Here is a 13,021-nt window from a genome sequence, read left to right as displayed (position 1 = left end):
CCTCCCAAATGGCCAGTAAAATCAAGCGGTGGTAATTGCTGTGAGGTTTAAGATTTCATATCTCTTCCTCTTCTTCTTCAACCTACAGATTGTTCATTAAGCAAAAGGAACAAAAATTTGCACATTACTTCCAACGTGGTTGAAAGGAATTACTTCAAAAGATACGATAAATATTTCATTTTGTGTTCTAAACCAGTTAAAACTAATTTTGTACAGCGGGGTATCTGAAAGATGTTGAAAATGATTTGAGATCAGAAGCAGAGGTGCGTAATAATGGGGGGGTGACCTTTAAATCTACATAATACAACAATTCATTTTAAATTAACGCTGAGCAAACATGGTAAGCAGCTGTCTTACAAGTAACGAGTGATGTGGAGCAAACACAACAAAGGAAGCCCCTTCTGCAGGGTTTCTACCAAAGAGGTACATTAAGTGACCCCACCCCACCCTACATAACAATAGCAATACAGTCATACCTTGCGTTGAAGTAGCTTCGGGATGAGTATTTTCGGGTTGCACTCCGCGGCAACCCGGAAGTAACGGAGCATGTTACTTCTGGGTTTCGCCGCTCACGCATGCACAGACGGTCAAAATGATGTTATGTGCATGCGCTGATGCGGGTTGCGTTCACTTCAGGATGCGAACAGGGCTCCGGAACAGATCCCGTTCGCATCCAGAGGTACCACTGTGATGTAGAACCATATACACAATATACATTGTATATATCACATACAATATAAAACATACATTGGACCATTATAATCAGATGGTCTGCATCACGTTTGGGAGTTTGAATGACAAAGAAGAGAAGAGACTTAGTAAGACCAGCAACTCCAGATGCAAAATAAAACCTGGAACTCATTTCTGAGGCTTGGCACAGCTGCAAACACAGCTGCAACACAGGATCCCTTGTGAGAAATCACAGAAAAGGCTGTGTGTTGTTCTTCAGAGGATCTCTCAGAATGACTGACAGAGAAAATGCAAAGGTGGAGCAAGTTGCTTCATTTTTCCCCTTTGGAAAATTTTGCTTATACAAACTGCCCTGCTAGAAAACTCACTGATGTGTGTTGGTTACAATACTAAGATTTACTTAGGCTGGCAAGTTAGAACAAATTTATAACTGAAATTTGCACCAACCAAGTTTGCACTTTGGGACCTAGCAGTCAATAGCAAAAGCCCCGACCCAACCCCCCCCCCCCCGGAAAAAAAACTTGACCCAGCCCTTTAGGTCTTTACTGGCCCAACTAGAACAAGGGAATGCTACCCCCTGAGGATGCAATGCAAGGTTTCCTTGGTGCCTTTCTCACCTTTAAAACCCCTCACATTTCCTGCTTGTTACAATGCAGTCCTTTCACCAAAAAGACTTGGACACAGAAATACTAAATACCAAAGAAAAGAAAGAGGCATTCAGGATTGATAAGAATGAAAGTCCTGAAATGTTTTGCAATACAGATTTGTCACGGAGACAGAGGTCTAAAACCATTTGTATGCATATGTTTAGATTCTGACCACACTTATTCTGCATTTGTGTCTTTTGGTTTCTTGATTCCCAGAAAATGTGTTTAGAACAGGATTAGAGGCAATGTTTGTGAATTATCTTTGTAAAAAGACATGTGGCTTAAATTTGATGAAAAAGCAGAAAGAAAGAAAGAAAGAAAGAAAGAAAGAAAGAAAGAAAGGCTCAAAAGGAAGGAAGGAAGGAAGGAAGGAAGGAAGGAAGGCTCAAAAGCTCAGAAAGCTCTTTCAGAAAGAAAATGTGTGGCTCTGCAATGCCACCAAAGGCCTAGAAAACTTACATGGCTATAAGCAACAGTAAATGCTCTGAATAAGAGGAAGCACCATTTTAAATTCTAGTGCATTTATTTTTGTATGGAACATAGAGTAGCAAATGTATTTTAGAATAAAAACAAATTATTGCTAATTGAGTAGTTGCACTATTGAAGACAATATAGGTACAATACAAGAATAAGGTACCTATGCACTTAGATCATGGAATGTAACGTTATGAAGCAGTGTTTTAATGATTAATCCATCCTTCCTTCTCAACGTACCATTTACAACCACTATTTCAGTGCCCCAATCAGTTTTGAAATTAAGATAGTATTTATCTGCAGAACATCTCCATGGTCATGGAAACCAGAAAGGGTTCCAAACTGAAATCACCATGACGTATAGATTATAAAAGATTGCAAACTGACTGCACAATTAGAAGTAAAACAGCAACCACACTAATAAAAAACAGCAGTTTACAAAGCCAAGTGTCTATTGCCATTTTCTACTGATCGATAACACCAAATAAGGTATGAATCAATTTTGAATCTGAGAAAGAAATACTGGAACCCAATCTTTTCAGAGCAAAAAGACTGCCACTAAGCATTTAATACTGAACAAAAACTCAGGATCAAATAATAGCAGGCTGTGAAAATAAAGGTTTATAATCAGCACCCAACATAAGAAGCACACTAAGTTGTAAACTCCCAGTATGTTGTGAGAAATTAAAGGCTTATGTGAGGCCCAAAGGTTTCTTTATTTGAACCCCACCTTTCGTCAGTTGCGGAACTCATGAGAACCAGTGTGGTATAGAGGTACAGTGGTACCTCGGTTTACATACGCTTCAGGTTACAGACTCCGCTAACCCAGAAATAGTGCTTCAGGTTAAGAACTTTGCTTCAGGATGAGAACAGAAATTGTGCTCTGGTGGCGCGGCAGCAGCGGGAGACCCCATTAGCTAAAGTGGTGATTCAGGTTAAGAACAGTTTCAGGTTAAGAACAGACCTCCGGAACGAATTAAGTACTTAACCCGAGGTACCACTGTACTAGACTAAGTCCAGGGTTCAAATCCTCACTCAGTCATGAAGCTTACTTGGCCAGTCAGTCGCTCTCAGGCTGATCTACTCACAGGGTTGTTGTGAGGATAAAATGGGGAGAACTATGTATACCACCTTGAGGTAAAGGTGGGATTTAGATGTAATAAACAAACAAACAAGTAAGAAGCTTTATATGGAGTTCCCAGGCACTCATCAGAGCTAAACCTTCTTAGCTTTAGTAAAGTGTCTGAATCAAGTTCCCTTATCTCCCAATGATGCATCTGGCCTGCTTTCTCGATTCAGACTCCACTGAGGCTGGGTGATCCTGCAATTTTATCATTCACAGACTCCTGATGCAGCCACATCAGAACTACCCACCTTCAGAGGCTGCACATTTTATGTTTGCATGGTTCACTGCCGTAGGCTTGCCTCTTTCTAAACCAGGTAACCCTCCTTGCTAGCTGCTCACTTGTTTACTTTTCAAAACAGCAGCCTTCTTTATGTTGTGCAATACTGCACTTTTATTTCCAGCTCTACAATGGCTTTTTCCAGCAGTGATATATGGTAGTGAGAGCTGGACCATAAAGAAGGCTGATCGCCAAAGAATTGATGCTTTTGAATTATGGTGCTGGAGGAGACTCTTGAGAGTCCCATGGGCTGCAAGAAGATCAAACCCCTCCATCCTTAAGGAAATCAGCCCTGAGTGCTCACTGGAAGGACAGATCGTGAAGCTTGGGCTCCAATACTTTGGCCACCTCATGAGAAGAGAAGACTCCCTGGAAAAGACCCTGATGTTGGGAAAGATGGAGGGCACAAGGAGAAGGGGACGACAGAGGACGAGATGGTTGGACAGTGTTCTCAAAGCTACAAACATGAGTCTGACCAAACTGCGGGAGGCAGTGGAAGACAGAAGTGCTTGGCGTGCTCTGGTCCATGAGGTCACAAAGAGTCAGACACGACTAAATGACTAAACAACAGCAACTACAATGGCATTATTTTTTAGATGTGGAAACCAGAACAGAAGACACTATTCCAAGCGCAGTCAAACCATATTTGTACAGCAGCATTAGTATATAGGCAATTTCATTTTCAGTCCCTTTCCTAATGATACCTAACAAGGAATATGCCTCTTTTCACAGCTGCTGCACCCTGGGTCAACATCTTCATCAAGCTATCCACCTTGATTCCATTATCTCTTTCCTGCTCAATCACCTTCAGTTCAGTGTAAAGCCCATGTGGGGAAACCTTTGGCCTTCCAGATGTTGGTGAACTACAACTCTCATAATCTCTTGGCATTGGCCATTCTTGCTGAGACTGATTGGAGTTGCAATTCAGCAATTTGTGAACAAGAATCATGTGTCCCATGGGAAGAGTCCACTTTCTACATCCCTCTATTGGGAAAACTGTAATATTCTCTCCTTTCTTAAACCAGTTACTGAGCCATAAGTCTAATTGTTTAATTGACATTGAAATGGAGAATGTCTATGTGTATTGCTGAAAGGGTTTAACTGGAAGATTCCATTGAATCTAAAGAGAAGCAAGAAGAGCTCTCTGAGCTCCTTGACAGGTTGTTAATTAACTGTTATCGTTCTCTGGTAGCTCTGAGGAGGTGTTTAACTTTAGATCACATGGAAGGCCACTGAATTGCAAATTTGTCATCTTGGAAGGGTGGTGGCTGGAGACTTTGTTCCTAGGCTCCATGGAAGTAGGGTGTAAATAATGAACCACTTCAGGAACACACAGCCTCAGACTGTAATGGGGGCGAGAACCATAGAATCTTATTGTTGGAAGGGACCCCAAGGGTCATCTAGCCCAACCCCCTGTAATGCAGGAATCTCAGAGAGACAGAATTTTGATCTAGATTCTGATGCTGAGCCTATGCTGCCCTAAACCTATTGTTATGGAACTGTTTGGATGTATCATTTCCTTTTTTCTGTTTTGAAGAAAGTTCTGCAAGTAAAGTTTTGAATAATATCTAATAGGTCTGGACAATGTTTCATTCCAAAAAGAGTCAGTTTTTATTCATCCATTCTCTTCAAGCTGTGCAATATTAATACCTGCAATAAAGAGTTCTTGTCCTCTTACCCCATGTCTGTTAAGTTGATTTCGAAGTTTACTTTGAAAATCCAAATACACAGCTCCTAGCCACATGCTTAATGACTCTCTGAAAGGACTCTAAAAAGTTGGTCAGACAATATTAACCCTTGCATAAGCCATGTTGGTCCTCAGCAAGACGTGTTCTCCTAATATGGCAATTTTGTCTTTAATAATGCTTTCCAACCATTTCCCCAAAACAATGTTAAGGTAATCAGCCTGCAACTTCATGGATCACTTTTTAAAAGTTGGAACTACACTGGCCACTTTCCAGTCCTCAAGCATGGAGGCTGGTCTTACAAACAAGTTACATCTGTTTTTTGTAAGAACATCAACAGCTTCACATCTGAGTTCTTTAAAAACTCTTGGAAGGGTACCATCTTGACTTGGTGATTTGTTGGTTTTTAATTCATCAACCCCTGACATATCCAATTAAAAGGATCAGGTAGCAGATGATATGAAAGAGACCCTGCAAATTTGCTGCTAGTTGGAGTAGACAATACTGGCTTTGTACAAGGCAGATTCCTCTGTGCCTTTCTTCCTAAAATAAGCTGCCACTGCAAGAATGGCTGTGAATGCATTTGTTTCTGCTAGTTGATGGCTCATAAAATTTGACTTTTCAGACACAGACACAAGAGGCACAACTTTTCTCAAAGTCATAGCCAAAATGGATTAAAAAAACTATACTAACAATGGTCAGCGATTTGACTGCAGTACATAGGGACAAACATTCTGCTAGCCAGAGATATGGTAGCAATGGGAAACATCTGTTCCTTAAAACATGTTGCAAATTTACATTTTCAAAAGCTGTTTTCTCAGAACGCCATGGTCATTGCCAAATTTCCCCCTCAAAATTCTTTCACATACTTTACATTCTCATGTGCATTTCTGTTTAATTATTCTCTTTTGTATTGAAAACAAATATGAAAGTCAAGTAAAGGTCACCCATGAAGCATGAATGGACAAATCATGTGCACATGAGGGCCCCAAGGTAAAGACACCAACCCATAGCTGAACAATATGAAATCATGCCAAAGGTGTAAAGAAATTGCAAAAGACCTTAATTAACTCCCCAATACTCCCAAGCTGCAGTGTCAGAAAGGCACAAGCCTTATTAAGATGGGTTTTTATTATTCTTATTCTTATTTTAACTTCAGAGTTTCTTTGCATATTTTAACTACAAATTTTCAAAGGCATGATCATAGCTCAGTAGTAGATTACATGTTCTGCAAAAAGAAGGTCCTCAGCATTACCAGGCAGGGCTCAGAGAAAACTTCCCTTCAGAGGCCTTGGAGAGCTACTGCTACTCAATGTAAAACAAGGGGGAAAGAACCTGATGGCCTCCAGTTGTCGTTGGACTAAATTTCCATCAATCTCAGCCAATACGACCAATGGTCAGGGATAATCAGTTTAATAAGCACATGTTTCCCCGCCTCTCAAGTAAATAATACTGAGCTTGGAAGATTGGTGGTCTGACTGAAACAGCCTGCAAGTTGGAACACAACACATTCATGGAAGAGATAATGGGATAATGCACTTAAGTCCACTTTCAGGTGGAAAGAAAACACTGGCTGAGATACAAAGTATTCACAATGAATTCTGGGAGCAGATGGCATTTTGGAAGTATGTTTCTTCAAGAGAATTCCACCCCAATTCCACAGCATCTAAACATAGCTCAGATGGTTAGAGCATGGTGATGATAATGCCAAGGTTGCAGGTTCGATCCTCGTAAGGGACAGCTGCATATTCCTGCACTGCAGGGGGCTGGACTAGATGATCCTCAAGGTCCCTTCCAACTCTACAATTTTATGATTCTATGACTTTCCAAAGCAGACTGTAATATGCCATTAAACTCTGCTGTTCTCTGTCCTGTAAAAGTAAAGGTACATCTGACTGTCGGGTCCAGTCGCAGACGACTCTGGAGTTGCGTGCTCATCTTGCTCTATAGGCCGAGGAAGCCAGCTTTTGTCCGCAGACAGCTTCCGGGTCATGTGGCCAGCATGACTAAGCCGCTTCTGGCAAACCAGAGCAGCGCACGGAAATGCCGTTTACTTTCCCGCCGGAGCAGTACCTATTTATGTACTTGCACTTGGCGTGCTTACAAACTGCTAGGTGGGGAGGAGCTGGGACTGAACAACGGGAGCTCACCCCATCGCGAGGATTTGAACCGCCGATCTTCTGATCAGCAAGCCCTAGCGCCACCCACATCCCTCTCTGCCCTGTAATTACCTATATAAATGAAGTCTTCTCACCTTCAACATTCATCTTACACTTATGGTCTCATGCCCTGTGATGAGAAAAGGCAATACAAACCCAAAAGGCTTTCATGCAAACAAACCTGCTTGAAGATTCAGAGAACTGATGGGAGGAAGTAGGAGACAATCCTCTGACTTCAGAGTAATCAGGAGGCTGGCTTCCTCCACAATCAAGAGCATCTATTTTGAAAGAGGGATCTGTATGGGGGACCAAGTCTGTTTGTTCTTCGACACTCAGTTTTTCTCCTAGAAAGAAAGAAAAAAAGCACAACCTAAAGGAAAGTAAATTGACTCAGCGACTGTTCAATTGATCCCCCCCAACAATGTACCTATAGTCTTCTGCGTATAACTAGAACATGCAGAGATGAAAACACTGGGCTTTTGTGACTTGCACATTGCACGGCCCTTTTAAAAATCCATACTTTATAATAAACTTCTTATGGTGAGACTTCAACAACTGTTTCAGCAATGTCTCTCTCTATATATATGCCTCCACAGAGGCTCAGTGTTAAAGTGAAATGAGAAATTACAAGGAATGGATTTCTCTCCCTACTGCAAAACAACAACTACTGCACAAACAGCCAATGCGAGTGAGTGGAATGCATGTGTTGTTGTATGAGTGAGATTTGGGGGTTTTTTCCAATCACAAGATGAAACTAGGATAGAGAAAACTAGAAAAAAGAAGCACTCTCAGTGATGGCTCTGAATTATTCTCCTCATAATCACTGATCACAGAAGTCATGTGGTATTAAAGCTTTGTAACTCAAATATTATCTGGGTGCTCTTCAGCAAAGCTTTAGAATTACCACTGTTAGCCCTCTCTCTGCATAGCACAATTAATGTCCAATGGCTTGACTCCCAAAGTGCAGTTGCATGAGGGGAAGGTAATTTTGCTCAGGCAAGAAAGAATCCACAGTGTTCACCAATGTCTCAGACCCGCTTCAGTTCCTAACCCCATCCTTCAGGGGCAGCTTTTCAAGAAGGCTGGGGTGGGTGGGGGCTGCACTGAATGGGGAAAGGCAAGAAAGCTGCAAGTGGAAGTTAGGATCCAAGCCAATATATCAGCACACAATATTTACAGTACATTAAAAAAAAAAATCCTGTTGCTCAAATGCTTATGACCTCCATTTTACAAATGGAGAACCAGGAATGGTACACCTTGACAGAACATGCCAAGAAAGTTCATCATTGAGCTGTAACAAACCATGGTAATCAGAGGTCTAAAGCCATTCAATAGACCTTATTGGCTTAGGTATAATGGATACAATTAGGTATTCTATCACCTATTGTTATTAACTGGAAAACAGTGCTCTCCACATGTTGTTGGACTACAGCTCCCGTTGTCCTTGACCATGCCAAGCTGGCTGGGGCTGATGTACGACAACTCCCATCAGTACTACAACAACATATGGAGGGAACTATGCTGATCCTTGATCTCATGGTACACCCTTTCCATAGCACTGCAATGGAAGAATAGTGCACGCTTGGCAAATCCACACCGGGATCAACTCTCACCTGGAAACCAATGTCCCCACCATGGAAGGACATGTGAATCCAAAATTGGCCTCCACAGTCACTTGTTAAAACCGTGTTTATGGAAAACAATCTTCCTTGGCTATGAGTGATCGCCAAAGAAGAAGAAGAAGACAACAGTGTTGCCCTAGAACAGGCTTCCTCAACCTTGTCCCTCCAGATGTTTTGAGACTACAATTCCCATCATCCCTGACCACTAGCTAGGGATCGTGGGAGTTGTAGGCCAAAAACACCTGGAGGGCCAAGTCTGAGGAAGCCTGCCCTAGAAGATAAGCTGCATGAAGCCGCTAGCCAAGTTCTGTGGCTTGCCGGATATTTGCCAGTCCCAAGGCAAGCCACAAGAAGGACACTTGTCAGCCCCCTGATGGGGCACCAGAAATCACCAGTGGTCTGTATTGGGACATTAGCTGCGCAGGCATGATTTAAGATATGCCTTGAAACCAAAGGGGATCTAGCGGCACCCACATTTCAGTTCTGCCTCTGCTGTGGACCCACACTTTGATTCCCAATTCTTTGTAAACCGCTTTGTGATATTTTCTGGTGAAAAGTGATTTATAAACTTCCAACCCTACAATTCTATAATTCTATGAAATAACTGAGCAAATAACACTACAACGCAATCGGCTGGGATAGCTCAGTCCGTAGACCATGAGACTCTTACTCTCACGGTCATGAGTTCGAGCCCCACATTGGGCAAAAAGATTCCTGAACTGCAGGGGGTTGGACTAGATGACCCTTGTGGTCCCTTTCCAACTCTACAATTCTATGATTCTAATACCTACAGCGTCACCATGCTTTTAAAGAACTATGCCATCTGTTGTAAAGGAGATAATTGTGAACATTTGTTGACCTTGTAAGTCACCCTCGTATCGTGGCTTTTATTATGTTATCTAAATGTGTTGATAGGTTTGCTAGTTTTTTTGCAAAACAATCCTTCTAAAATGAGTGCAGAGAGAGAGGAATGTAAGTTTGGACTTCTTCCATCCAATAATATTTCGAAATATACAAAGCGGGACAACTATCGCCAAACAGGCTAAACTTTTGTGATAACTTTTATTCTTGGAAGCATCTCAAGCTTGCTTTGGCTTCAAGAACTGCATACGATGTCAGCGATAAGGTTCAAAAAACATCTTGGTATTTCTATTTATTTTTATTCAAGAGGGCTTTTGCTAAGTGAAACAAGTCAAGAGCCTCTGACAGGACAAAATAGCAATCTTGTTAACTTGAGAAGGGCTGGGGTTTAGACAACTTAAACGAAACCAACTGCCAACATGAAAATGCAAAAGATGCAGTCAAAAATGATGCTCCCCATATATGGAATAAAAATAACAACCATAATAATTTTAATAACAAGCCAAGATCAAAAAACACAGTTTGATTCTGGTTTGCATTATCTAACTTTGATCAGAACAGCCCAGAGTTTCTGAATTCAGAACACATAGGATGTGTTCTGATGTGTGTCTGAACCAGCCTGGGATCTGAAAGAAAAATTATTTTGAATTACTGTAGTCAACACAGAATAAAAGTAAGGTTCGGTGTAATAAGAACACCCAACTCCCCCCTAAGCCGGAAGTCCACAATGTACTAAATTATACCACACATTTCAGGCCCCATCATGGTTAAAGTGTCCACTAAGCAAGGAGAAGAAATGCCTTCCTATGTCAAGGGCTAATAAGGAAATCTGAAGTTTCCAACAAGTGGTTTTACATGCTCACATTTAAAAGAGAGAGTGGATTGTAATGAAACACTGACAATGGCCGATGTTGAAATACGGTAAGCTCACAACTTACCGTAAGCTCATGCATTTAACTTATGTGCATTCAGCTTTACAGGCTTGGCAAAAAAATAAGAAGAAGAAAGGGGGCGGGGGCAGAAGTCTAGGAAAAAAAGACTCTGGCAATCCTACCTACCACTGGTGTTTTAGCTATATGCAATTTTGGATTTAGGAGCAATCCCTGGAATGTAAACCTCGCATAAATTGAGGACTTATTGTACTACTTTTCCAGACTCGGCTTAGAATACACTTACATAAATACAATAATAATCTGGCTTAAAGTTAGGCAAATATTTCAGAAACCTGACAAACCAAGCTCTTGGAAAATCAAGCTTCTGTTCTTTGAACAATTAATATCCAACATTAGTAAAGGTAAAAGGACCCCTGACCATTAGGTCCAGTCGTGGCCGACTCTGGGGTTGCGGCGCTCATCTCGCTTTAATGGCCGAGGGAGCCGGTGTACAGCTTCCGGGTCATGTGGCCAGCATGACTAAGCTGCTTCTGGCGAACCAGAGCAGCGCACAGAAACGCCAGACATGAATATCCAACATTAATTTGCCTTAATCAGCACTGCGTACCAGTCTCCATAGGTAGTTCTTGAGCAGTTGCCTCTTCCTGCTCTGGTCCTTCTTCCTTTATTTTACTTGCACTTTTCTTTCTCTTGTTCACTTGGTCAATTAAAGCCTGAAATTCAGCCTTATGTTTTTTTCCTGAAAAACAAAATCACATTGGCACATAAGGAGCAAACAGAATACATAAATATACTAACAGAATAGAAAGTGCTGGTGAAGAGCTGATGCTGACTGGGGCTGATGGAAGTGGGGGGCCAGACCATCCTGAGGGCACCACGTTGACAAAGGCTCCTCTAATTACTCATTCACTTTCAATTTCAGGTGCATTTTCACCTAAAGCGATTCACAGCAACAGATCCTCACGACAAACTGGTGGATGCTAGCAATTACACCAGGCAATATAAAGTTGTAAATAGCCACTTGCCCACGGCTAAGAGCAATTACTATCAGCCAAAAAGACAGGAGAGGGTTTTAAAAAATAATAAAAATAGAAAGAGTTGTCACTCCCTTCCTCCTTATCAAGGATACAGGTGCATCCCAAAAGGTGCAAAAAAAAAAGGTTTTGTTGACTAGTAACCTTTCTGGACTCATTTGCAAGGCAGAAATATTTTCTGCTCTTAATGCAATTTCATTCATTGCTCTTACTCACTGTGGAAATAATGAAAATAATGGTTTTTAATCTTTTATTTTTATGTTGTGAACCACCCTGAAATCTACAGGTGAAGGGCAGTATACAAATTTAATAAATAAAATAAACAAACAATGATGCTGTAACCCACATTAAATGACACTATGGAAATATCACAAATACTGCTTTGACAGAAAGAGTAATTTACTTAAAAATCACTGATTTCACAACAAGCTTCACACCTGCCAATTTCATTGTCCAGATATTTAATACTGGTAGTGCTGTACCCATCAAAAACAATAGTGACATTTCCATCTGTGACTGATGTCAAATATGATGCTGATACACTCATTTGCAGGAGGGAAAGAATTACAATTAGCAGAAGAATGGGATGAGACATTCACTGCTGACATAATAGATATCCTGGTCCTTCCCTTGTATCTTGGAAATGATGGAGGCCACAACATCATCAAAATATCAACCATCTTACTGCTCCTGAAAATGCTACGAATGGTTGTGCTACAATCAGCTCTATTCCTCTATCCCCTCTCTATTCCATCTCCTTGCCAAAAAACAAACCAACTATATTGCCCAAAAACCAAACAAAAAAATGTCCTCAAGGATTAGCTTGTGGACAGATCAAGTGCAAAATACTGCCATCTGTATATGATGAAAATCCAGACTGATGCAGTGAATTGCCACTTGTGCAGATATGTGTGATACGACACGGGGATGGTAACTTTTGCATGAGGAAAGGTTTGCTCCGTGGTTTGCAAACACTACAGTGGAAGTACCTGCACAAATATGTCAGCAATGATTAGTGAGGAGGAGGAGGAATAAGCAGCAAAACATGTACTCATTCATTTAAATTGGTTCAATTGCTTCATAGGATTCTCTTTCGAAGGCCTTTATGGATGGTTTTCAATAAAGCTCAACAACAGAAAATGATCACCTTTCCCTTCTTGTGCGACTAGATATTGGTAAATGCTGAATACCTAACAAAGAGGCATGAAATTAGAATGGTAATTTTTTGAGTTAGATGACATTAAGGGCAATCTTAGACTTTTCTCTTCTACAGTAATGGGGAAGAAAACACACACACACACACACACACACACACACACAGCCCCTGCGTGGGTTGTTGATTTTCTTACAGTTCCCGCTGCTAAAAGGACTGATGTAACTAGACTGTATTTTTACTGAAATATTTCAGAGGAGCTTTACCTACACAGCCCACATAGCAGTGTTATCAATTTATCGAGAGAAGCATGTCCATCCTGCTCAGCTAAAATGCTCCAATGCACAGGTCTAAAATCTCCACTGCTTTTCCCTCCCTAAGCTTCTCTGCTTTATGAGCA

The 13,021-nt window shown here is 41.2% G+C and overlaps 1 protein-coding gene across 2 annotated transcripts in view; it reads right to left on the bottom strand.

The window, feature by feature from the left end:
- The window catches only part of RAD18 (RAD18 E3 ubiquitin protein ligase), a 104,946-nt gene that overhangs the window by 38,791 nt on the left and 53,134 nt on the right, over positions 1 to 13,021 (bottom strand). For both annotated transcript variants that reach the window (XM_083724613.1, XM_083724614.1), the window contains exons 10-11: positions 11,042 to 11,173; positions 7,240 to 7,402 (exon numbers count right to left, since the gene is read on the bottom strand). In XM_083724613.1, the coding sequence (XP_083580739.1) occupies positions 7,240 to 7,402; positions 11,042 to 11,173 (295 nt within the window). The remainder of the gene's footprint in view (positions 1 to 7,239; positions 7,403 to 11,041; positions 11,174 to 13,021) is intronic.

This window comes from Podarcis gaigeae (genome assembly GCF_964106915.1).
Source record: "Podarcis gaigeae genome assembly, chromosome: 2".
NCBI classification, from domain to species: Eukaryota; Metazoa; Chordata; class Lepidosauria; order Squamata; family Lacertidae; genus Podarcis; species Podarcis gaigeae.
Note: the sequence above shows the minus strand (reverse complement) of the source record. Positions and strands in the feature narration are given on the sequence as shown.